The 26,767-nt window shown below is 45.3% G+C and overlaps 1 protein-coding gene and 1 pseudogene across 1 annotated transcript; both read right to left on the reverse strand.

The window, feature by feature from the left end:
- Positions 1-1,809: 1,809 nt before the first annotated feature.
- Positions 1,810-23,273, reverse strand: LOC147436045 (DNA-3-methyladenine glycosylase 1-like). The gene is made up of 2 exons (XM_086488945.1): positions 22,674-23,273; positions 1,810-2,683 (listed from the first exon to the last, which is right to left on the reverse strand). The coding sequence occupies exons 1-2, from the start codon at positions 23,160-23,162 to the stop codon at positions 2,243-2,245; spliced, it is 930 nt and encodes a 309-aa protein (XP_086345071.1). The 5' UTR covers positions 23,163-23,273; the 3' UTR covers positions 1,810-2,242.
- Positions 23,274-25,617: 2,344 nt separating this feature from the next.
- Positions 25,618-26,309, reverse strand: LOC147436046 (putative CCR4-associated factor 1 homolog 7; annotated as a pseudogene).
- Between the last annotated feature and the right edge of the window lie 458 nt (positions 26,310-26,767).

Consider the following 26,767-nt stretch of genomic DNA (forward strand, 5'->3'; position numbering starts at 1 on the left):
TACTGAATGTATGGTTTCCTTTCCTAGTGAAGGGGAAGGACAAGGTGGTGGATGATGAGTGGTATGGTGCCACTTCGAAGAAGAGCAAAGAGAAAGCCAAACAACTAGTCTCTGAGTCTAGTCACATTCAAAAGCCCCCCTTCTAGAACTGAAAAACACATGGTGGGGAGTCTCACTACCCATGACTTTCACTCACATGCTGAAGAGAGGCCGTTGTAAGGCAGGCTTAGAATCTCACGCCGACAATCAGATTAATGATCACACAAGGCTGCAGATTGCCCGAGAGAGCTTGAGCACATTTGTGACAGGTACATAACTTATGTGGATGTACTCATGCAAGTGTGATCTATGACTTGTGGTGTATATAATTGCAGCTGATGGTGGACAACAGCATGCATACAACACTCATATCATAGAAGTCATAACGAGGAGGGGTCGAGTGGTGGCGGCGGAGAGAAGTGATGGATGCCCCATAGAGACCTGCATAACAATCACCATTGTTTGTGTAGTGCGTCTCTCAGCATAGTGGTTATGATTTGTCCCCTTTACACAAGTTGGAGACATTGTGATGGACATGTTTGCAGATGTAGGAATGATGTCGCAAGCATGTCACCAATTGCACAAGCACCATGTATGCTTTGAGTAAAATGAAGATTGTCTTCTCACAAAGAACAAAGACTCTAACCATTGACTTTGAAGGAAAAAATTATGGAGGAACCATGAACCATCATGTAGAGGTCCTTGACAAGCATGCAAGCATCACAAGGAAACAAAAGAGCCGGCCCGTCAACAAGGCCCATCGCCATCACATTTTGTTTCGATCGTGACACTCCTTCATCTTACTACACAATCTTCTCTTCTCAACTCCTTCCTTATTAGCACCAGCAAGTTATGTAATGTGAAGGGTTGAATTGCTGATCTTAAATTGATTTAGTGCTCAAGAGAAAACTCGATTTGGAGAGCAAAGTTGCACATTTTTAGATTGTAATAATTATTCTTTGCTAAACTAAACAATCCATTTTGTGTATTCATTTTGTTGTTTGATGAAAATGTAGTGCTATGTGGTGTGATTTCACATTGTTAGTGCCATGAAATTTAAGATGTAGATACCATGAAAAAAAACAACGGCATTCACTAAGAAACATTTACAAAAAAAGGCACTTTTATATTAGATTCCACAAAGGTTGCAATTGCCACTACTACCTCTATCACCTCTTTCTGTTCTCCATTAAATTCATTGTTTTGGTAGCTGATTCAAAGTAGCACTTGATGTAGCCATATTCCTTGGATTGTTGTGTGGTGGTTGCCTCTTCCACATCTTCCCATCCCATGCACACTTTCACGATATCAATGACCCATGAAAGAATGAAGAGGCGACTACCATATTAAACAAAATCACCTTGGTTTTCCCAAAACTTGCGAGTATCAAAAGAATGATGAAGTGCAGCTAGAAGCAGTTGCAAGCACTTTGGCAAGTCCACAATCAGCAAGACATCATCTACAAAGATGGGGATCCAAAACCCAGCAAGAATCAATTTAGCAACATAATAAGGCTACCAGCTGTGCTCTCAAATAACAAGCTCTGCAGACGATGGCACTGCCTTTCGTTTGGGGGGGGGGGGGGGGGGGGGGGGGGAGAGAGGCCTCTTATTTATTTTTTTCCATCCTCATGGCATGGTTTGAGAAAAGCATGCCCTTTTTACCTGGGCTCAAACTCTGCATCCACACTATTCGCTCTCTAAGGCAGTGCCTACGTCTCAAACCATGCCCTTTTTACCTGGGCTCAAAAAACCTTCTAATCCAACACTATTTGCTCTCTAAAGGCAGTGCCAATTCCAAAACAACATGTCCACTCTACAACCTTTCTTTAGTAAGTGTACATTCGATAGATATTCCGGAGCTGACAAAAACCTCATACAAAAACAACCATGAAACCAAAATGCCAGCACCTAGCCTAGCTGAAAATCCACTTTAAAAGTCGAAAACGTAGTGACTTCTCAACTTCAAGCCTTGCAATATGGCACTAACGCCGACAATCAGGGCAGGGTTTCTTTGAAAAGTAGAGGAAGTATCTCCCTAGGCCTATTTTGGCCTTACTCTACCTTTTTGAAGTTTGACCCAGCCACTATTCAACCTCCTTTGCAACAGGACATACAAAAGAGAAGCTTCAGCCTCAAAGCTTCCAAAAGATCTCTACCATTGTGCAATGTGTCTGTGATGAGCAACAAGGTTGTTGAAATTTTCATACTTTTTCCTTAGCACTCACAACAGGAGACTTTCTCTCTATTAAGCGCCACATGTACCATGCCCCCAGAGACCTATAAGGACGCCATGGTGCAGAAATTCGCTCCATCTCTGAGGGAGAGGGTAAAGATTTCAAGTTATATAGTTTCAAGAACCCTTTGCGAACGCCTAAATCACCTACAGGTAAGACATCCGGCCTGTGCAGAGAGAAGATCATGAACATATGGACAGACCAAACCCCAATTCCCTTCACAGAAGTTAATGCAGACAAAAGCTCTTCATCTTCCATGAGCATGATAGAAGCATCAGACAAGCCTCCCTCAAGGAAGTTCCTGGACAGATCATGAAGGTAGCTAGCCTTTCGTGCAGAGATTCCAATGTTGCGAAGTTCCGTTGCAGACAGCTTTGAGATAACAGCTGGTGTGAGAGAACCTTCGCCCTGTCGTACAAAACAGTAATTAGGGCCATGAAACATTAGTGGCTGATAATAAACAGAAAGCCAAGATCAGAACTTAGATGCTACCCACTCACTCGGAGTAAATTTCCACACACACACACACTCTAGTACTTCTAACGTCATCCTGACAACTCCTTGAGCACGTGGCATAATCACAGCACACGAGGCGAGCCCAGCACGAGTGTCTCTCAAGCAGCAAAGCCTCCCACAAACAAAGTCTCAGTGACAAAGCGCTCCAGATTGGAGTAGCAGGAAAGTGTAGGATACCAAGTTGTGGCAAAAAGCACCAATCCTACACCCACGAGTGACAAGTGTGACAAAGACCAATGGCATAACTGTAGCGAATGGACTACAGAAACAGAGTGACCTGTTGTTGAGGAGATACAACAAACCAATCTGGACGCCCCAAATTCCCATATCTACATGTCTGCCAGAGACCAACCAAGTAGGTCCCTCTTAACCTCCCCAATGACACTCCTCATCCAGATCCAGCAAAGAACCAAAAGATTAGTTCGTTTTGATGAACACACCACCAGCCAAGCAAAGTTGGGCCAATTCTACACACGATGTATCAAACACAGTTGCAAAGAACAAAAAATACAATTATAACCAGACTCCTAATCCACCAGATCCTGCTCCTCGCCCAAAGGCATCTGTATGCACAAATCTTCAGATCAGATTACACAAGAAAGTTGTTGGCCAAAAATATAGAAACAAGCATCGTCCCAAGGGACAACCCTGCCGCACAAGTCTAAAAAGGATGATGCACCAACCAACAAAGCCTCCAACAGTGACTGCACTAAAGGGGAATCTACATAAGGCAGAGCAATTCACACAACCATTTGTATGCAAGCCCTTACTGTTGCATAGCTCCCTCAAGGAGCCCCAATCCACTAAGTCATATGTATTCTCAAAATCAAGGAGGATAGCAAGAGGTTGTCCAAGCCATCTCGCCTACTGCATTGCCTCATAGGCGGAAACATTAGTGACAATACAAAAGTCCTGAACAGAACATGCAATTCCACTGTTGCATACCTCCCTCAAGGAACCCCAATCCACTAAGTCATATGTATTCTCAAAATCAAGGAGGATATCAAGAGGTTGTCCGAGCCATTCCATCGCCTACTGCATTGCCTCACAGGTGGAAGCATTAGTGACATTACAAAAATCCTGAACAGAACATGCCTATCAAGTATCATCAAATATGGCCAAAAAAGGCCATGGTTGGACACTAATCCAAAATTTTATTTACCAAAGAAAGAAGAGCAACAGGCCCTCATTATTCCCGAACCAAAGAAGAGATATCAGCCCAAAACACAAAGAGGCAGGCATCTGACCTGAATAAAAAACGTGTCAGAAACCATTACTCTGAGAATTATATCCAGCAATCCAACAAGTGAGACCATTATCACCAATGAATGAAGCAGGAATTTGCCAGCAAGGGCAACATCTCCTTCTTAGCAAACCAGGCGAGCAAGACTTGTGTCAGCAAGACATGCAACATGTTGTTGAGCCATAAACACATGCAATGTGAATTGCTCAAGATACTATGGATACATGTGCTGTACATCTCTCTTATGACTGAAAGACAATGAGACATGGTGCAAAGAAATGTATTCCGTATACTCAGAGAAGGAACTACAAACAACTGCACCGGCCAATCCTTAAGGTACAAGCATGATGATCTGAACAGGCAGGGCAACCTGCCGACTCAGTGACCTGCGATTGTGGGTTAACAGGCATATCAATTAACACTTGGCACTACCGGTGGTATCACAACGGGAGCGCATGACAATATCAAATATACTCTGATAAATAGAGTTTACCACTTGATATTGAAGCCAATTGATACAGAGAGACGAAGAGAGAAAGAAGATCGACACAAAACTGGGGACTAGAAGATGGGCTGGTCCCCCCCCTCCCCCCAGTAAAGAGTATCTTTATAATTGGGTAGAAGTCTTTATACAAGCACTTGAACTGAAGGTATGACCACTTTCGTTCTAGATCAGATTCGATGGTACTCGAAAGTCTCAACTTCCCAATCTCAAGACAAACCCTATTCCTAGCAGCCTCTGTTCCGTACTCAAAATCCTCGAGAACCAAGGTTCTCACCTCTCAAGCTCATCTTCCAGCCTAAAGGCATGGCATCCCTATAACTCTATTCCTAGAGTCCTCTTCCGCAGAGATCTTAGCATCAACTCTGCTATCTTTGGACACGAAGTCTCTCCTCGGGAATCTCTACTCCCTAATACCAACTCAAGGTCTTACCACTCTCAGATCTATGGATCCACTCCCAGAACCTAGGGCGTGAAACCCTTGGGCTGATGCGGCTCTGTTCGCGATTTTCTCCTGCACACGCTCATGCTTTCCTTTGCTCTTACTTCCTTGTGCAGAGGAAGTGCACCTGCAAACACATACTCAGAGATCAAACATGAAAAGCATCACCTATGCATTCGAAACTTGGAACGCAACTCGGTTCTCGGAAGTGTATACTTTTATGATGGATGGTACGCTCATTCCATCACTCGGTGCCTTGATTTTTTGGAAGGGAGCTGAAATAGGGCACCTTGGTTCTGTTGCTAAAAAGAGGGTCGATGGTGCCAAGAAAAGCCAGAAGAGGGGCGCCTTGTTTTTGGGCAGATGGTTGCAGATGGGCTGCCTACTTATTAAGTGGGCGGCTGGCCAACTTTAAATCAGGTCTGAACCTGCTAAAAACTCAATAAAAACTTAAAAAATGAAAACCATGCTTACACAATCACAATCCAGGCGTCCCTGGATGCAGTCTCATGCACAGGTGCAATGCGAATATAGACTCCTTTACGAGAAAGCATTTGCTTTCTCGAAAAGCCACTCGCTTTTTCAAAACCCAATTGCACTTCCTCAAAGCTTACTTTGAACCCATCTTCATTCAAGTGCTTGTCTCATTTCTTGTGCACAACTCTACTTAATTCGGAATACCTCTTGACTATGGAATATTCCCTATCTGATGTGACGCATCAAAAATACCCATCACGTAGTCCTTTCTCACCGAACTGGAACAACTCCTTCACGATGCTCTATGTCACCCATCCCATGGCGCATGAGAGATGTCCGATCTGGATGGTTGAATACTTCTTCTCGATGCTCTTTGTTACCCATCCAATGTGACGCATCAGAAGTACCCGTTCTTGGTGGCCCTATAGATATTCATGTTCACAATGCTCATCTCAAGCGAGAAAACCCTCTCACTTGAAATTATTTATTTCCAATAATTTATTTAGAATTATATTTCTTTCAGATAAAGCTAATTTAGCGACATGTGGTTTCAAACTTGTTCAGGTAGACTCGAACCCACCGGTGCTCTTCACTCTGGATCTTCAACAACTCCTTTGTTGTTGGGTGATTACGCAGTAGAAGGATTTCCTCGTTGTTGTTGAGGGAGATTTTGCGGTGGAGGTTGCTACCGTGCGGCAAGGAGCGCTAGGACATTGCCCTGAACAGGCCGAGCTTGCAATGTCTGGAATTGCAAATGTTGTGCAGTGTTGTTCTCTAGGAACAGTCAAATTCAGTCCTAATGCCATAGCTCAGGCATTGCCGCATTGAAATATATAATATCTTGAAAAATCTCCTACAAAGTATTGCACAACTGAAGTCAGCTATGACTGATTGCGCTGAGCGTCAGCATTGATAATGTCATTGTCGGCATAGTATGCTACCATAGCACTCTACAGGTTTTTTTTTACTGTGTCTTTCATCCTTGTCAAGAGTTGTACTTGGGCTACTAGTGCATTGTTGCGCTCTCGATCACAGTCTTTGATTTCACCGAACATCTTCTTGTTTCTTTGCTGCCGTTTAGCTTGATCTGCCAAATCTTCAACTTTGTTCTTTAAGCAAGCATTCTGTAGATCGACCTTTTGAAGTTGTTTCTTCAATTTGGCACCTTGTTTGTTGAAATCTTTCTGCTTCCGGGCAGTTCGGGGAGCGCAATCCGGGTTGCGACATGATAGTGGTGTTACCCTCATTCATCAACTTTGTCATCGATCTTTTTCAGCTGGCCTTGGATGAGGTGTGTTGACTGCATTGCCAGGTGGTTGATCATTGTGTAGTTGCAGCCAATATTCTGCTGACTGCCGTCAAGTGTATCATTCTCATGATTTGATTGTTGGCTTTGGACAATTGGTTAGAAATTAACGAGGACACTGACAGCATCTATGGTGTTTTCTGTCAAAGTGCAATGGAAGGTGTGTGTGGTGACAAGAACACTTGGGAGAGAAAGGAGAAGAGGAGAGAGAAAAGCACAAGAGAGAGAGAGAGAAGTTTGTACTCTGTTCTAGCAAACTTTGCTACCAAAAATTTGCCCAATTCTCCATTCTTTCCTCCCGTTCCCACGTCGGATTTCAACTTTTCTTTGCCTTCCCGCTGAGGGGTGTTATCTCTATCACATTCTCCACGAGAACCCATGTGTAATCTGTGGTTCTTTATGGCTTATGCCTTTAAGACAGCGATGAAGACGGGAGGAGTGGCTAATAAGTCCAGGGTCGAGCACGAAGATTCTTTCACAAACGAAATCTTGTCTGCTCTGTCAGATTCAAGAACCTACATGTGCTGCAAAAGGGATCAGGATTCAGAACCTCCGAGAAAGAAGAATCTTTCCGAGCTCTAATACCACTGTTACAGGCCTGGACACTCCAAGCGAGAAATCAACAGCAACACACGAATAGAACTTCAAAATCATTGAGCTTTAATATAGACAGAGAGAGAGTCGACACGGCATGGCAGGCTCTGCGTCCACATGCTCTGCAGAGTGAGGCCCAAGGGCTCTTATAAGCAGAACAAGGGATGCCCAAAACCGGAGCCCCAAGAGCAATCAGTTTAAAAGCACTTTCCCCCCAAAAGCATCTGATCTCAAAAAGCTAGCACTGGAGACTCCCCAAAGCAACCAGCGTAATCTAGGGAAATCCATACAGCCTGCCACATGGCACTAGCAACGCAAAACGCAGAAATCTGTACAGCCCGACCACATCAGCATCCGTACGATCTGCCACGCAAGTATGTCAACGCATTTTACGGAATCTCTTTCAGGGTTCGAGCTTCTGTCTTTTAGGGTTTCGGGCCCCACGGCGGGTGCTTCATAAGTTCTTCAAGTTAGTCCATTTTGTGTCTCTAGTCCACTCGGCCATTTCTCTTCCAGTTGGCCATGCTACGTCATCACTTTGTGACATGAGAAGCAACCTGAAGTGGAAGAGACACAAGGGATTCTCGTTCCATAACAGATACTGGCTCACAAGGAAAGGAAAGTGAAAGGTAAGCTGATACGCTAGTATTTAGTCAAGTTCAAGAACTTTTCGGCATTGGATGCGAAATGGATGGAGGAGGACTTTGTAGATTTTAAAGCTTTACCTTGAGGCTTTTGGTCTAGCTTCGACTATCGGGTGTCTCTCTCTCTCTCTCTCTCTCTCTCTCTCTCTCTCTCTCTCTCTCTCTCTCTCTCTCTCTCTCTACACACCTCTACCGCTCTCTCTCTCATTCACTCTCTTCAGAGAAGGTAAAAGGAACCATCATTCAAGCTAGAAGCAATCATTAACACAAGGAAAGAAGTAAAGATTTGTGGAAGTGTAAAACCTAGATCTTCACCATTTCAATCCCGCTGCACCTGACAAGCAAACTTTGATCAGCCCTTGCCCCTCCTTGTGCTCTACATCCACTAGGCATTGTTAGGCCTCAGCTCTTATACCACGTCAAAGTGCAACAGAAGGTGTGGTGACAAAGGAACACTCGAAGGGGGAGGGAGAGAGAGAGTGAAACCGGCCCATAGGACGGTAGACGTAGGCTTTTACCCAGAACTTTACTTTAGACTTTAGGACACAGAGAAACTTTGCAAATAAAAACCTGTAACGGGAATTGACACTTCAAACATACACGGCTCCGAAGCCAGAGCGCAGCAAACGCCGACACCCTATAGGCCCCAAAGACTGGCGCCACTTTCGGTATTTCTTTATTGTATTCAAAGAGGGAGTAAGACCCGTGATCTCCTACGAGCTGTCCCGCATAATCGGCTGAAAATGACCTGTTCTGGCACAATTTTGGCAACATAACTGTACTAGGACGCTTCACAGACAATATCCCCACGCAACAAATGACTTTTCCGACGCATATGGACACTTTGCAAAACCTGGCGAGAATCTGCAGCACGCTGAATTCTCTGTTTTCTGCCCTGAAAATGCGCCAGATCACCCGCACAACAGTCCCATCGCGTCCCCGGACCTCCTGGGGGTATTAGGGACCATTAAGGGCTGAAACCCTAAACCTGCAAAAATACACAGCAGGCTGTATTTCCCTGTTTTGGGCTCTATTTCGCGAGCCGGTCGCATCCGTAGTAAGTCCTCGAGCTCTCACACCTGTAGGGCTACTTGCCATTTGAATCGGACGAGATTTCTTGCGTGGAATCTCTCCAAATTCACTTGTACCTACAAGGGATTAGCAACTAGCTAATCCAGTACCTGTGCAAGAGGCTCTTGACTCGGCAATCGCACATGAACCCACACAATTGTACATGCACATGAAAAGCCCTCGAGCGGGGCATCACGTTTTCATATTCAAAAGGGAAGAGAGGTGCGCAAGAGCAGAATCATCGCGCTACATAGTGCACATTGCAAGGGAGAAGGCAAGCTTTCCATTAAAGCTTCAACACCTGCACCAACTACTCACACACACTGTAAGTGAGTGTGTGAGAGAGGTTGTAATAAACTTGGGCACCCCAAGTCTAAAATCTGTCGCGACACGAGAGAGATTCACTTAAAATACTTCACAACTTTAAAATCACAGCTCAATTTGGTCGACAGGGCCCGACGTAGTTCCGTGCAAAGAGAGATTGGCCCCAAAGATTGGCGCCCCTTTCGGTATTTTTTTATATTAATCTTTGAGCAAAGTACAACTCCCGCAGGGTCCTCTGCTCTCAGACTCTGCATCTGAGAAGTGAGACACTTAGGGCTCTTTTATTCTTACAAGGGATGCCAAAAGCAGAGCCCCAAAAGCAATTAAACTCAAAACCAAATAGTCCCTAAAGCAATTTGTTCCAAAAGCAACTGATCCCAAAAATCTACCCAGAAAAAAGCATGAGCGCAATTTGCGAAAATCCATACATCAGTCACGTCAGCATGTCAGCGCGATATGCGGAGATCCGTACTGCTGTCCGTACAGTTTTTGCCACGTCAGCACATGTCCGTACTGCTACATCAGCACATTTGCTCGTACAGTTTTTGCCCGCAGGTGGTCTAAGGCAGAGGCAGCCATCAAGTGGATTTTGCGCAAATTCCAAGCTGAGGTGTGGTAGTATTTGACTTTTTGTAGTCTCTGGTGCTACCAAGTGTCCACTATGCCTCTTTGAGTTAATTTTTCTAGTACCGACCGACTTATAAGTGTAGTGAGGGGGCCTAAATGACTTTGAATTGAGCCTAGACACCCTTTTAGTGTTCCGATTCTAGTGTCGGTCGGCCCGACCAACTCGTAGCAACAAGGCCTTCCCGTCCGCGGGTGAAGCTCCCGGCCGTAAACTTTCACACTGGCCACACAATGTTCGGCCATTTGCAGCTTCAAAAGAGGGTCCAAAAAATTAAATAAAGATCATTGGAAAGAAACCAACAACTAAGGTTAGCAGTTGCCACGTCCTCATGACAGTAATTAGCAATTTCCACGTCCTCGTGACATACCCCCCTCATGAAATCGCAAACGACCTCGATTGCATGCCATAAATACATGCCATTGATGATCTTAAGTTGTTAGCACGCTTTTATCATCGCCTGTACCCGCAAGAAAGGTCATAACACATAGATAAAATGACTTAATGAGACCTTCATACTTTTGTCATTTCCATCTATGATAGAAGTGAGCATAATATCTTTAAGACTTGAAGAGCGATGCACACTTCTATTGCATTGAATCCGTATGTACATTTGATGTGCTAGCTCCATCATTACGCCTCCTCTGAACACGTTGGGTTGGGGCATACGTAGGCTGTAACCCAAAGGCCTCAAGGTAAAGCTGCAATACATTTGGTGACTCTGACAGCTCATGCTCTTCCACCCACTTTGCATCCATAGGTGGATAGTGCTCTGAAAGCCTTGTTGCATGCCGATATTACTATACATGGGGTTTGGCATCATGCCTTGCATACCCCCAAACATTGTTCTTGGCATTTACTGTTGGTTTCCAGGCACATAACCAGCCATACTTTGGAACACAGATCCACCCCCGAAATACCCAGGATGTACCGTGGGTGGTGGAAAAACCTGATACATTGCCTGGAAAGTCGTGGGCTTTGAAAAGTGGTGGATTGAATTGGCAAAACCTGTGGAATTGGCGTCCTACCCACCTGTTCATGGATGAAAGGAACCTCTCTTGGAGCCCCTAACTCCGTAACATGCGAGTGCTCCCTATCCTACCGGGACGCATGAAGTAACTGAGCTTGAGCCTCATCGGGCTCTACTGGCTATGTGAGTTGCCTTGTCTGCTGTGTAACTGGTGGCGCTTGCAAAAACTCCATAATCCTTGAGTTCTTCACCAATTAAGAAAAAACATTCACGATGTAACCAAGACGCTCGCTGCTACTGCACGCCCCCCCCCCCCCCCCCCCCCCCCCTCTCGCCCTCGCTGCCTCCAGCCCCCGCGCTACCTCTTGCCCCCGCGCCCTCGCGCTGCCCCCATCGCCCTCGCGCTACCTCCCTCGCCCACCAGCCCTGCCCGCCACGCCACCCTTGCCCTCTGCTGCCCGCTGCCCTCCCCCCTAGTTGCCCCCTAGCCCGTCCGCTGCCCCCCATTCCCTGGCCGCTTCTCCCCCCCCCCCCCCCCCCCCCCCCCCCCCCCCGCAGCCTTTTAAACTTTCGCTCGCCGCTTTATCCGTCCCCCCATCCCCCCCCCCCCCCCCCCCACCCCCCCCGCCCTCATCGCTCCCGAAGGTCTTCTGCACCTGGCTCTGCATCACTTCTTCTTCGGACAAGTGCTTGGCGTACTCGGTTGCAGATTTTCTTCACCGCCCACTTCTTCGACTCAGCAGTAGACACAGATGGAGGCTCCAGCTCCGCCACAGAGGGACTCACCTGAAGCCCCCTCGCCCGACCCCGCTGAGCCCACCATTCGACTTGCTCTCTCGCCGACAGAGCAAGCGAGCCTTGCAGAAGAGGTAGAACGCTTGCACGCGACTTCTGTCATCTGCAAGGTTCTAGGCACCCGTCCTAGCAGAGGAGAGCTGTGAGACCTTCTCCAAGCCCGCCTTCTCGCAGAGGTGGGCAAGATCTTGGATGTCCAGATTCTCGGACGGGGGTACTACCAGATTGAGTTCGAGACTTCCGAGATGACCTCCAAGGTCATAGCTATGAGTCCACTGGCCATCCGAGCATCACGCGCCCACTTTCGACAGTGGCGACATGGTTTTGACCTGACTTCAGATGTGCTAGTAGAGGAGGCAGACATTCCCATCTCAGTCTGCTTTCCGAGTTTACGGAGGGAGTACCTTCCACTTCTCTCCAGGATTGGCTCCGCCATCGGGACTGTCCTGGAGACACCTCGTACGGAGGCATCAGTGGCTACTAAGGCGGCTGGCATCCCTTCAGTTCGAGTTTTGGTCAGAGATACCCACACGCTCCCGAAGGTCATCCTTCTGCCTCGGGTGAGTGGGGGGTGGTTTAGACAGAGTGTGGAGTACTCGGGTCTCCCGAACCAGTGCTTCATTTGCAGACAGATAGGCCACCTAGCGAAGGCCTGTCCACGGAGGAGACCTCGACCCGCACCTCAGCCTCAGCCCCAGCCTGCCAAGGCTGGGCCGCAGCCACAGCCAGCGACAGCGCACAGATCCAGAGCCACCCTCCGAGCCTGGGGCTCCAGCGGAGGAGGGGTGGCAACAGGCCCGTGGCCGTCGACGCCAGGGGCCACAGCGACAGCCTGGCACTCAGAGTGGCCCTCAGGTGCCTACTCAGCAGTAGTGGGTTCCCACAAGGAACCGCTTTGGTCCTCTTGAGCAGGAGGAGCCCCCTACGCCAGCCTCCACCTCCGCTTCACCCTCGCCAGCCACCCCACCATCCGATTTCCCCTCCTCCTCCTCATCCCCTCCCCCGCCCTCTGCTCCCGCCCACTCCCCACCTCGCCCCCCTATCTCTGTCGCCCCACCCCGCTTCTCTTCTCCCCCTCCTCCTACTTCAGTACCACAGTCGACTCAGGAGACTGGTCCCTCGCCGGCGGCTAGGAGATCTCTTGGCAACGCCTTTGCCACGAGTCGCCTAGCGAGAGAGGGTCAGCCCTTATTGCGGCCCCCTCTGCAGATTCAGACATCTTCCCTTGCAGCTATCCCTCGTGGTCTGACGAGCATTGACCTCCGACGCCGCTGGGATTTCTTCGATTACGGGTTCACTCGCTTTCTCGGCGATTCCGCAGCAAACCACGAGGCAGCCTGCTTCAAGGTCCACGCTTTGTTCCTCGCCGCTAGGGGGACAGAGGCCTTGGACTCAGCAGTTGGTTTCTCCTTCCCCCTCTGTGGTAGGACCGAGACAGAGTGGTCCCTCGACTCAGTGGTGAGATGGTTGCATACACAGGTTCTGGAGTTCTCTCACCACATGGGAGAACTTGGCGTTACAAATTTGCTGCAGACTTTGTGGCCACTGTTTTGGTCATCTGAAAGTTTGCTGCGTTTGCAGAAATCTGATATGGTTGCTTCCTTGCCGCCTCTTGAAGCACCTATCAAACATGTTTATGAAGGCTGTATTTTGGGTAAGATGCAGCGTTCTAAGTTTCCAAAGGATGGTTCAGTTCGGGCCACATGCAGGTTGCAGCTTGTGCATAATGATGTTTGTGGGCCCATGCAAACTCTGTCCTTGGGCAATTACATGTACTTCGTGACTTTCATTGATGATTACTCCAAGCATGCATGGGTATTTCCGCTTAAAGCGAAGTCCGAAGTTTTTATGTGCTTCAAACAATTTCTGGCTATGGCTGAAAATGTCTCAAAATGTACTATGGACACCCTCCGTTCCGATCGAGGGAGGGAGTATATATCTCATGAATTTACTGCATTTCTGGCTAGTCGTGGGATAAAACACCAATGTACAGTGCCTTATACACCTCAGCAAAATGGTGTTGCTGAGAGGAAAAACAGGTCACTTACGGAAATGGCACGATGTATGGTCAAAAGTCAAGCTTTGCCGCATTCTTTTTGGCTTGAGACCATCATGTGTGCCACTTATGTACTTAACAGGTGTCCTACAAAAGCTTTGCAGTCTATTACTCCATATGAAGCATGGCATGATAGAAAGCCTTCTATTGAGCACATGCGTGTTTTTGGCTATTTGGCATATGCTTTGGTGCCAGAAGTGCAGCGCAAAAAATTGGATGATAAGGCTATCAAGTGTATTTTTGTTGGTTATAGTGCTGAAAGCAAAGGTTACAGGTTGTATCATCCGCAAACAAAACGTATTCTGGTTTCTCGGGATGTAGTGTTTGTGGAAGATTCTGTTCAGCCCTTGCTGTCATGTACTAGAGACAGTAATGTAAGCTCACACGACATTTATGACACTTTGTTGCCTCTTTTCAGTGGTGGAAATACGAACGTAAGTTCCAATGAGACAAATGTACAGCCTATGGAGGTTTCTGAAAATGTTCTAGATCAGCCTATTACTGATGCAGATGTACATGATGTACTTGATGAGGAAAGGGCTGAAAATGAGCAGGCTAGAGGTATGCCAAAATGGCTGGTGCACACTTTGCGTGACAGTAAATTGGATGCACCTTTGTCTAGTCGTACTCGTTCAGGCTCTCGCCATGCATCTTATGCATCAGATTGTTATGCTTTGGCTGTGTCTAGCTTACATGATGTTGAGGAGCCTCTGTCTTTTGATGAAGCACATAATTCAGAAAATTGGATGGCTACCATGCAATCAGAATATGATGCACTTATAGAAAATGACACATGGACTTTATGTGATTTGCCTCCTGGCAAAAAGGAGGCATTGGTACGAAGTGGATTTACAAGTTGAAACGCAAGCCGGATGGTGAGATTGATCGCCATAAGGCTCGACTTGTTGCAAAGGGTTATGCACAGCAAAAAGGCATAGACTATGAAGAGACTTTTGCTCCCACTTGTCGTATGACTACTGTGCGTTTTCTATGTGCATTGGCAGCTCATTTTGGTTGGGAAGTACATCAATCAGACATTGTTACTGCTTTCTTGAATGGTGACATATTTGAGGAAGTTTATGTAACGCAGCCTCACGGTTTTGTCATAAAAGGACAAGAGGACAAAGTGTGCAAATGTAACAAGGCTTTGTATGGGTTGAAGCAATCTCCTCGTGCTTGGTATGAGAAAGCTGACACTCATTTGGTCAAACAAGGCTTTCGTAACAGTCCAACAGAAAGCACATTGTATATAAAGCGTGAGGGTGATGTACTTCTCATTGTGGTTCTTTATGTTGATGATTTGTTGATCACTGGACCAAATGAGAGACAGATTGCTGAATTTAAAGCTGATTTGAATGCTACTTTCAAGATGAAAGATTTGGGGCTGTTGCATCATTACTTGGGTATACAGTTTAAGCAGTGTGATGGTGGTATTTCCTTGTGTCAGAAAAGTTACATAGAGACATTGATATGTAAGTTTGGACTTGACGATTGCAAACCTATTGCCACTCCCATGGAAACAGGTTTGAAGTTGAGTCTACATGATGCTTGCGATCCTGCTGATGTCACTCTTTATCAAACTATTGTTGGCTGCCTCATTTATGTATGCAACACGAGGCCGGATATTCAGTTTGCAGTCTCACAGGTCAGCACATTTATGCATAGCCCAAGGTCTAAACATTGGCAGGCTGTCAAGAGGATTTTCCGCTACCTTAGTGGCACTTTAAATCTTGGCTTGTTTTATCCCAAGGGGGGATCATTGCCGCCAGACTCACATGCTTTTTCGGACTCAGATTGGGCTGGTTGTTTTGACACGAGAGTGTCCACAAGTGGTGGCTGTCAAGAGGATTTTCCGCTACCTTAGTGGCACTTTACATCTTGGCTTGTTTTATCCCAAGGGGGGATCATTGCCGCCAGACTTACATGCTTTTTCGGACTCAGATTGGGCTGGTTGTTTTGACACGAGAGTGTCCACAAGTGGTTTTTGTTTCATGCTTGGCAGTTCATGTATATCATGGTTGAGCAAGAAGCAACTTACTGTGGCCACTTCAAGTTGTGAGGCTGAGTACAGGGCAGTCTTCACAGTTACGGTTGAGTGTGTATGGCTCAGACGCCTTATGGCTGATTTGGGTGTTGGACAGGACACTGCCAACACTATCTACACTAACAGTCAGAGCGCATTGGCAGTTGCGAGGAACCCAGTTTTTCATGCTCGCACAAAGCACATTGAGGTGCATTACCACTATGTCAGGGAGAGGCTCTCAACAGAAAAGATCAGCTTGGCTTATGTGCCAACACAGGACAACCTTGCAGATCTTTTCACAAAGGCATTGTCTCGTGAGAAGCTTGAAGCTTTCCGCAAAGCTTTGGGCTTACTCCCCTTTGTGGACTGATCATGTCCTTAGGGCATGGCACTTCCCTTTACTCATGTGCCAACTCTCGTTCACCGCATCACTCCAGGGGGGATTTGTTACCATATACATGTGGTAGTGATGTGTGTGAACACACTAGGACCGCCGGGGCATTTTTTCCCTCTTTAGGAGGTTTTTTCCCCCGAGCATTGTATATACGCCCATCACTCTAGGGCTATCTATCTTTTCATTGCACACTAAGTAATACACTCTCTATTGTGTGCCTTGAGCTTCCTTCGTCTTCTCCAAGCTGTGTGACTCTCTGCAACCCTAATTCCAACAATAGATTATATCTGTTTTGAACTTGTTTGGGTGCCGATGAACTTAGTTGATTTTGGTTTCAATGCTATTTGATAATCCCTCAACGACGTAGACAACAGTCTGGGAAGCGTTTAGTCGTACTTTGAACCGCTAACAAACACAAGCTCAATCTAGAGACTGCTTAGTTGTAGATAGAGCAAGTTGCCGTCTGGGAGGCCTTTGGTTGTATGTGGAAACCTCTGAGCGACATCGATTGTGGTCTAGCGAGCGTTTGGTTGTATCTAGATGTCTTTATTTTATGCAATTGTACATGTGAATATATATCATTTGTAAACATTTTGTGAAGCACATGAATCTGGTGCATCAATGGTTCCAATTTGGATGAGATTGCCTAGGTATGTAGTCTTCGTGCATCGAGACACCCCTTGAAAGATAGCTAATATTACTGTGCTAAAATATCAAGAGTTCTGAGGCGAATGAGACGACTGGATGAAAATCCTATTGTAAAACTGTATGGTGTAATGCATGCTAGAGAATCTCTCCCAAGGTTGATCAAGCACGGGCGAAGGTTGGAGTAATCGAGGCGTCTTATGCCGATCGTACTTTATTTTTTTGGTAAACTAAGAATTCCATGATATACTGATCAATGTTTTCTTTAAGGCTTGGCCAAAAGAAATACCGTTCCAATGGTAAGGTCGTATGGAGGATACCCCGATGACTGGCATAAGGCAAAGCATGTGCTTCATCGATGATTCTCTTCCTTAGTGGTGCCGCCACACAAATTCCTTGGTGGTTGTCACGTGTACATCTAACCCTATGTGTACGTGGACAAGCTAATTCATGACATGGGTTCAGTTCAGTTAGATTAGGAAGTGTTCTGGCACTTTTGTGAGTCTGTTCGCAAACCGCGCATGCCCAGACACTTAGATTAGATGCATATCCTCTGGTTGCACACAGCATGATCATCAGATTTCCATCAAAACCCAGAAAGAGCATTTTTACAGTGCATAGACCTATTTTTGACATTTTTCACTTATTATTTTTAAGTGACTTTTGTTGGGAACTAGGTAGGGCAGATTTCACAAGTTTGTATATATAAAAACCTAGCGCTAGCACTTTCTGGCAGAAGAGGCAGCAGTTCAATAGGCACCTTCTCAGCAAGACCCCCCAAGACCAACCTAGCGTCTTGCCCAACAGCAGAGCCTAGCGTTTTTCATTCCCTGATCAGCCTTGGCGTTTTTGCATTGCAGAGCAGCCCCGGCGACCACAAGACACAGCAGATCAGCCCTAGTGATAGCGGATTTCCCGGTGACAGCAGATCAGCCCTAGCGTTACCAGTTTCCTCAGCAAAGACAGATTTCAGCCCCTAGAGTTTTCGGTTTGCAGATCAACCTCAGCGTTTTTGCAGATCTTCGCGACGGAATCAGCTCTAGACTCAATGTTTTCAGATTTCAGCAATCAGTTTCCGTAGAAGAACCCCCGAACCTCACAGATCTCACCTTTTTGCAGCAGATCCTCGCCGCACGGTCAGATCCAGCGTAGGTTGCAGATTCAGCCCGGAAAACGCAGATTTCAGCATCTGCGTTTTCAGCGCATCGTCACCATCGGCATCGACACCGACATAGATTCAGAATTCAGCTGATAAAGATATGCAGATTTCAGCCATTAGCATTTTCAGATTTCAGCCCGTCTCGTCGTCGTCGACATCATCGGCAAGTCCAAGCATTGTAGAGATTTGTGCAATGAATAGTAGACCGCTCTCGACATAGAGAGTGGGGCCTTCAGAGGAGGGTTTTGACAACATTCTGGTGTCGTATTCTTCTCTCTCTATCTCTCAGTCTCAGCACCTTCATTCATAGTGTTCATCACTTTGTTTGTGTCCATTGCACTCTCTCACTAAAGGAATGGAAGGCTCTCCCTTCCGTAAGTAAAAGGAACCCCTGAGCACAGTTCAGAGCACTCATCTTGAGCAAATTTCAACATTCACTTCCGTTGCACATTACATTGGTATCAGAGCCTTGGCAATGTTCTGTATCACTCAAGGAAAGAACCACAAGAATAAATTTTTGCTTGTTGCGGTCGCACGTAACCCAAGTCCTCTTGGGCGTGTCGATTATTAATCGTGTTTTTGAAGAGTGACAGGAAACCCAAGAAAGAAGGGCTTGTCCACCCTCCCCTTGTGCCTCTTTTCACTCATTGAGAGCAGACCGTGCACTTAGCGGCCAGCCAATCGACGTGAGGTGGGAAAAGGCAACCTTGGTGTGAGCGCAAGGCCGCGAAGGGGTGCGCCTACGAAAAAGAGCAAAACTCGGGTGAAGAGAAGATCCTTCTCTAACACAGACTGCAAGCGAAAGAAGAACCTCAAGAACCCAAGAACCCAAGAACCTCAAGACCCCCAAGAACCTCAAGAACCCAAGACCCACAAGAACCCAAGTTCCTTGTGAACTTAAGAACCACAGATCACAGTGTATGGTCATCACGCGAAGCGGAATGGATACTTCGCATGGAGGTGGTGAGCATGGAAGTGGTGAAGAAGAGTTTTCCCCACCAGGAGGTTTTTCTGACCCTCCCCCTTCCCCATCTACACCAAGGATTGCACTAACTCCAATGGAGGCTTTCGACAAGATGATGATGGACAAGAAGTTAGAACGCGAAGCAAGAAAGCAGAAAGAAAGGCAGAACACACAGAAAGAATGGCAGCCATGGCACGTGACCGCGAAGAGTTGTTGCGACTCTTTTCTAATGTGCAAGCACAGATTGCAAAGGATCAGGAGAAGGAGACTCTCTCAGTCTCTTCTTTTCCAAAGCATGATCAGGATAAGCATGATGAATTGAATGATAATGATAAGCATGAAGAATTGCATGACAATGACAAGCATGATGATTTGGATGACAATGATAAGCATGATGATTTGCATGATCAAGATGTGATTTCTCACAAGCATGATGATTTGCATGATCAAGATGTGATTTCTCACAAGCATGATGATTTGCATGATCAAGATGTGGTTTTTCACAAGCATGATGATTTGTATGATCACGATGTGATTGTTCACAAGGATGATGGGTTAGTTGATGCTTTTTCTAGTGAAGCTAACCTCATTGCAGATTCGAGCAATCACGAAGAACCGATCTTGGCTCTCGAGTCGAAGTCTACAGAACCCCTCAAAAAGAACCAATCTTGGCTCTCGAGACGAGGTCCAAAGAACCCCCAAAGGAAGTATTCTGTGTTCGTGTGATTAGTCAGCACGCATTATTCGAGTGTTGCATTCGTGATGCTTTCTTGCATTTTAGTCACCGTCCTTATGTGATCCCTTTCCCTAGGCATGACATATTGTACGTTGAGCACGATTCACTTATGAATGAGCATGGATATATGCGGATTACTCATGGAAAGATGACATGTTTGCATTCAAGGAATTCACATTCCACGTCTCCTTCTTGGCATGACACAGTATCCGAAAGAGCACAAGAAGGATTGAGCATCAAGCATCGGCATTTCCATTGTGTTTTGCCACAGTTGATTACTTTAGATCAAAAAGTCAAGATTCGATCCCATTGTTTGTGTGTGTTTGATGAATGGTTTGGCACTCCGTCTCTATGTTTATCTACATTGCATGCACAGTTTTTCAAGAAGACTAGAATTTTTCCAGTAGATTTACATGAAATGGGTATGTTCATGTTTTTATGTTGGAAGTGGTTTCAGGAATTTTCAACCACGGAGATTCTTGAAGAAGGTAGACGCATGACTATCGACGAAGTTGAAGCATTGAAGGAGCCACAGGTGACCTTGTGTCGCTTTCGGCGGGGCCCAAAGAAGCAAGCTTTGCAGACCTTTATGAAGTTCAAGTATCGCATGAGCCACGCATTGGAGTGGGCCGGCGAAGAGTCCTTTCCAGGATTCTAGACGCTGATGGCGATCTCCCACGACGCCATACAGTTGGTACCAGTACCTCACTTTGAAAAGGAGGGGATGTCACATGCACATATAACCCCATGTGTACGTGGACAAGCTAATTCATGACATGGGTTCAGTTCAGTTAGATTAGGAAGTGTTCTGGCACCTTTGTAAGTCTGTTCGCACACTATGCATGCCCAGACACTTAGATTAGATATGCGCAGACACTTAGATTAGATGCATATCCTCTGGTTGCACACAGCATGATCATCAAATTTCCATCAGAACCCATCAAGAGCATTTTTACAGTGCATAGACCTATTTTTCCTATTTTTGACATTTTTCACTTATTATTTTTAAGTGACTTTTGTTGGGAACTAGGTAGGGCAAATTTCATAAGTTTGTATATATAGAAACCTAGCGCTAGCACTTTCTGGCAGCAGGAGCTCCGGTTTAACAGGCACCTTCTCAGCACTCCGTCTCTATGTTCATCTACATTGCATGCACAATTTTTCAAGAAGACTACAATTTTTCCAGTCGCTTTACATGGAATGGGTATATTCATGTTTTTATGTTGAAAGTAGTTTCAAGAATTTTCAGCCACGGAGATTCTTGAAGAAGGTAGACGCATGACTATCGACGAAGTTGAAGCATTGAAGGAGCCACAGATGACCTTGTGTCGCTTTCGGCGGGGCCCAAAGAAGCAAGCTTTGCAGACCTTTATGAAGTTCAAGTATCGCATGACCTACGTATCAAAGTGGGCCGGCGAAGAGTCCTTTCCAGGATTCCAGACGCTGATGGCGATCTCCCTCGAGCCATACAATTTGGTACTAGTACCTCACTTTGAAAAGAAGGAGATATCACGTGCACATCTAACCCTATGTGTACGTGGACAAGCTAATTCATGACATGGGTTCAATTCAGTTAGATTAAGAAGTGTTCTGGCACTTTTGTGAGTCTGTTCGCAGACTATGCATGCCCAGACACTTAGATTAGATGCATATCCTCTGGTTGCACACAGCATGATCATCAGATTTCCATCAGAACCCATCAAGAGCATTTTTACAGTGCATAGACCTATTTTCCCTATTTTTGACATTTTTCACTTATTATTTTTAAGTGACTTTTGTTGGGAACTAGGTAGGGCAAATTTCATAAGTTTGTATATATAGAAACCTAGCGCTAGCACTTTCTGGCAGAAGAGGCAGCAAGAGCTCCGGTTCAACGGGCACCTTCTCAGCACCTTCATTCACAGTGTTCATCACTTTGTTTGTGTCCATTGTACTCTCTCACTAAAGGAATGGAAGGCTCTCCCTTCCGTAAGTAAAAGGAAACCTTGAGCACAGTCCGGAGCACTCATCTTGAGCAAAGTTCAACATTGCACATTACAGTGCAGCGGTAGAGTTAACCATCCCCACTAGCTTTCTCCAAATGGAGGAGAAGTTTGGGTCGTCTGGATACAAGTCGGGAAGTGATTCCACTTCTTGGTGATATACAGAAGTGATTGCATTCACCCTCAGCCATCTAGACAATGTGTTTGCAGCCCCATTCTTACTTCCAACAGTTAATGAACCAAGTAAAAATGCAAAAATTGAACCAAAACCAAAGTTGATAGAGGGACAGAAAGAAAGAAAGAAAGCTATACTAGCGTCCTATTGGATGTATTAATTGAAAGCACAGTCAAAAGGGGCTCGGATCGAAGATAGGACAGATCAAATACATCATTATCAAAAAAATCTATTTGGGGATTCCATGAGTAGCCTCACTTTGGGATGCCATGAGAAAGAGGGCAACGCTACTACACAATAAGGAGGAAAAACAAACCAAGTGAAAGGTTGCCTCTTTGTAGGAGGTTGTGGCTATCCATTTTATCGTGACATTTTGCATTTCAAATCCTCTAGCATGTCAGTTCATATGCTTGAACGTCCATCTCTTTACATTTAACCTCTCACCATTCACCTGGGATTATCTTTCTATCTTTGCAAAATAGTAGTAACTATTATTGGCCTCTTTTCACTTCCATATTGTGACACAATGTTAGATATTACAGCAGGGGATAAGTTTTCACTATCTTTGCAAAGTCAATTATTTTTTACCAGAAAAAATCAATCCAATAAGTGGTGTTCACTAGAATCCATATTTCTAACAACATTGCTAAAAACAGATTGCTTCAGATTTCTACCTTTCAGTCCACAGTTTACAAGGGCTCCAAGGCAAGGCGTGAGAAGAAAATGAGAAAACAGGAAGAGGCAAAGAAACATACCCCACATAAGAGGAGGAGGCGGTTGTAGATGGCCTTAGCGGCACTACCCGCGAGCTGTTGATAAACTATGCTGGAGGCCAAAGAGCGGAAAGGGTTGCTGCAACTTTGGAAGCTGGGAAGCTGACAAACTTCAATTACCTCCCTCAGCTTAGCATCGCAACACTTTAAGTGCTGAATGGCCACTGCAATGGCTTCCGTCTTTGACAAATTTGTGACTGACACCATTACTTGCTTCACGAATTGCCCATCTTCCCCCTTTTCTGTTGTTGTTGTTATTAGAGTTTCCGTTGTCGAGGACGAGGCACCAGATACGAGCATAGTAGAATTGATAATTTCTTCTGCTCCGATTTGTTTCTCTGCTTGCTGTAATTTTCTCTTCTTGTGACCCTGTGAAACGCCATCGCTAGAGGTCTGTGGAGCCACACGGCGTTGCTGAGCATCGTGGGTGACGATCTTACGAGCTCGGAATGAAATGCGCCTAGAAGCCATAACTGGAAATGATTCTAGCGTAGCGTAGCTACATTTGCATTTTGGGCCTGCTGAAGGCCTTGATGTCCATATATAGCCTATGGGTGAAGGTCGTCCCTCAACAAAACCTTTTTGGCCTGCAAAATAGAGCACCCACATCTAGAGTACTTTCTTTTGGAGGAATCGAAGGTAATGTAGGGCTGGAGTTTTTATTTTCAATTTGTAAAATTGAAAAGGGGCAGAACATACTATTCATAGAAATAGAAAGCCGATAAAAAATTAACCGCCCCCCTAAAAAAAAAAAACTGACATCAATCTCTCTCTCTTATCTCGGAGCTCTCTCTCTCTCTCCCTCTTTCTGTGTGTGTGTGTGTGATGCTCCACATCTGCTCTCTCTCTCTCTCTCTCTCTCTCTCTCTCTCTCTCTCTCTCTCTCAGGCCGCATGGACGTTTCAGTCCGCTTGCATGTCCACAGTCGCCACTGCCCTCGCAGTTGGTGGTAGACCATAGTGGAGTGGGTGGACTTTTGGTGCAAATTGCGGACCGTGGACGCAAGTTGATCGGATGGAGGACACATGTACAATCTGCTTGTTTTTCAACATTTTTTCTAGGTTTTTTGTGAAAGGTGTTTACATTTGTTTACTTCTTTTTTTAGAGAGGACCATTGAAAATTGGTGACTCGTCCTCTTCCATCTTTTTTTGGCCTGCCAGAAGGCCATAGTGAGGTGGGTGGATTTTTGGTGCAAATTGTGGACCGTGGATGCAAGTTGACCAAATGGAGGACACGTATACAATCTATTTGGCTTTTAATATTTTTTCTAGGTTTTTGTGAAAGGTGTTGACATTTGTGTACCTCTTTCTTTAAAGAGGACCATTAAAAATTGGGTCACACACAAGCTTTTTCGTCCTCTTCCACCTTTTTTGTTATTTTAGTTTTTAAAAAAGTCCTTTCATTTAAGAGCATGGGCTCCATTTCAAAAAAATTAATATCTTTTTCGTCCTCTTCCACCTTTTTGGTTATTTTAGTTTGTACAAAAGTCCTTTCATTTAAGAGCATGGGATCCATTTCAAAAAAATTAATATCTTTTTCGTCCTCTTCCACCTTTTTGGTTATTTTAGTTTGTAAAAAAGTCCTTTCATTTAAGAGCATGGGCTCCATTTTATTAAAAAACTTAATATGCCAATCGATTGAATTGTTTTTGGCATGCAAAAGGCCATAGGGGGAGGTTGGGAAAGAGTGCACGTTCTAAGCCATAGATCATCCATGGTTGGATTGGCTACACGTGCCCTGCTTACTTTCAATTTTCCATTTTTAATGGTAAAAGTCATTTCCTTGGCCAAGCGTGCTCTGCACCGCGTCGCACGCAGAGGGAGTTGAAGGCGGACTCATTACTGCATGTTACAAGATTGGAGCCACTGAAGGCTGGCGGGTTGGTTACTTGCGTCCTCTGTGTTGCATGAAGGCTCTATTCGGTCATGGTTGAGAGCATCATGAGCTTCACATTCAACCTGTTGCCATTTTTTGGGGTGTGTTATAAGGGGTTACTTCCCTTCTCTATTTGCAGAGGTAGCTTGAAACAAATCTGTTAATCCAAGAGTCTTTCACCTTCTTTGTCAATGGCTTCCAAACCACCTACTACAAGTTCCTTTGTGAGTGTGGCAGATTAGTGGTATGTGAGATGTGGGGAATCCGTAGGTGCTGAGAGCATGGATTTTGAAGCAGGTGAGCCCTCATGAATCTTTATGACTCTCTAGGTTTCAAAATTATTTTGCGCTCTATTATCAAGTTACTGAAATGCTCGATCACTTGCAAATCTATTACTACATATTGGAGATTTTGGGTTTACCACGGATCCATTTAATGGATTTCTTTACTTGCAATAATGTGTGAAGTGTACACATCGTTACCCTATGTAGCTTTCCTTGTCTTGTACCGTTTGTATGATTCTTATTGACATTGTAATTCATTTGGAAGATTTTGTGAAAGAGTCTTGAGGCTGTGAATTCCCAAATGCCAAATACGTACACGATAACATGCATCATGGCATGTATGCTTTATCAATGCTTTTGATAGAATGTTCATATTCCAATGTTGAATTAGTAGTAGTGGAAGTGATCGCTTGCTGGTTTATAGAGAGAATGCTAGGTTTTTGAGGATCAGGTCAGGTTTGTTTTCCATAAACATCTGTCCATTCTTTGATTGTGTAGCTTACCTAATATCTTCATGGACTTGGCAGGAGGATTGTCTATCTAATTTATCTAATTTAACCAATGTCTTCAAGAATTTGACTAGAGGGCAAGTGCTATCAGATTTACCCACATGTAACCTTTAACAATCATCATTAACATAGAGGCAAAAGTAACGAAGAGCATGTCAAAACCACTTGCCATTTGAAGCATCAAAATGAACTTTAAGCTGAGAGAGGAGGTATCTCAAAATGGGCTAAAAGGTTAATGATGGCCTAACTATAGTCATTCAGAAGACTATGGTCCTAACAAGACCAAGAGGCATTACATCCGACATTCCTCTACAATTTTCAAAATATTTGTACTTGATAGTTTGATATGCTGAAGACGTGAGCATGCTATTTGAGCCCTCTTGATATGGGCATTTTTGTAGATGCATTTCCCATACAGTATGTTCGAGAACTTTTAAAGCCCACATTAATGATGAAAGCATGTAATGTACACAAGTCTAATGTCATAGACAACACCAAAAAAATATTGTATCTTTGCCTTGATCTCTACATGCGTAACCGACAGCAAGTCCCCCATCAAAAGCTTGAGCAGATAGGCAAAATCGTAGTCCCCCTGGTAGCATATGTAGTGAATCTTCTTGTTGCGAACCAAATTGTACTTGACTAAAAGGCTACCAAATCTGAGTGAGTCAATGCCCTCCTGCCAATTTTTTTGAAAGTGGATGCCACTGGCTTTCAACAACTGGATGGATGTGTCCACATACAAGTCGGTGGTGATGTAAAAATCATAGATGTTAAATTGCCTGGTGTAGTAGGCACCATCAATCAAGGGGAGCTCCCTGTTGTCATTGGTGAGGGTGAGACCCACTTGAATGAGCTTCATCTTGTTGACATTGGATCTAAGGGTCTGGTAGATGCATTCCTCTTTGGTGCTGGCAATGAGCTACATAGGGAAGGAGACAAGGAACTCTGTGTTGGGGTGTAGGCCAGGTGGCTGTGGGAAACCGCCCCTGTTAGGAGATAAGGAACTGGAACGGAGCTTTCTGTGTTGAGGGTTCTCTGTGTATACAGAAGGAAGAGAGCTTTCTCGAGTGGAAGAAGGAACAGTGCAGAGTCGAGTAATTCTGAGAGTGGAATAGAGTCGAATATTCTGCAGTTCTGGAAAAGTTGAGTATCAGGTACATGGGAAGTGCAGGTGGAAGGAGTGGAGAGTCAATGTGATGTCGATTCAGTGAATCTGATATGGAAACAGAGCAAGCAAGCACTGTGTGAATTCGATGTGTGGTAAGCTCTGGAACAGTAGAATCTGGAGTCAAACAGATCTGGAGCAGGGGAAGCTTGAAGAGGAAAATCTGGCAGGCCCTAACACTGCTTGAAACAACGCGAGGCATAGCAGCTTGTAGCAATCGGGTAGCAAGCCGAGCAAAG

This window comes from Adiantum capillus-veneris, chromosome 18 (assembly GCF_014529385.1).
Source record: "Adiantum capillus-veneris isolate H3 chromosome 18, ASM1452938v2, whole genome shotgun sequence".
NCBI lineage: Eukaryota > Viridiplantae > Streptophyta > Polypodiopsida > Polypodiales > Pteridaceae > Adiantum > Adiantum capillus-veneris.

What these genes read in the sequence shown, in the direction of transcription:
- LOC147436045 (XM_086488945.1), bottom strand. Translation starts at nt 23,162, where the DNA reads ATGGCTTCTAGGCGCATTTCATTCCGAGCTCGTAAGATCGTCACCCAC. An exon ending in GCCTCCTCCTCTTATGTGGG is followed by an intron (nt 2,684 to 22,673) that starts GTATGTTTCTTT and finishes TTTGTACGACAG; the next exon opens with GGCGAAGGTTCTCTCACACC.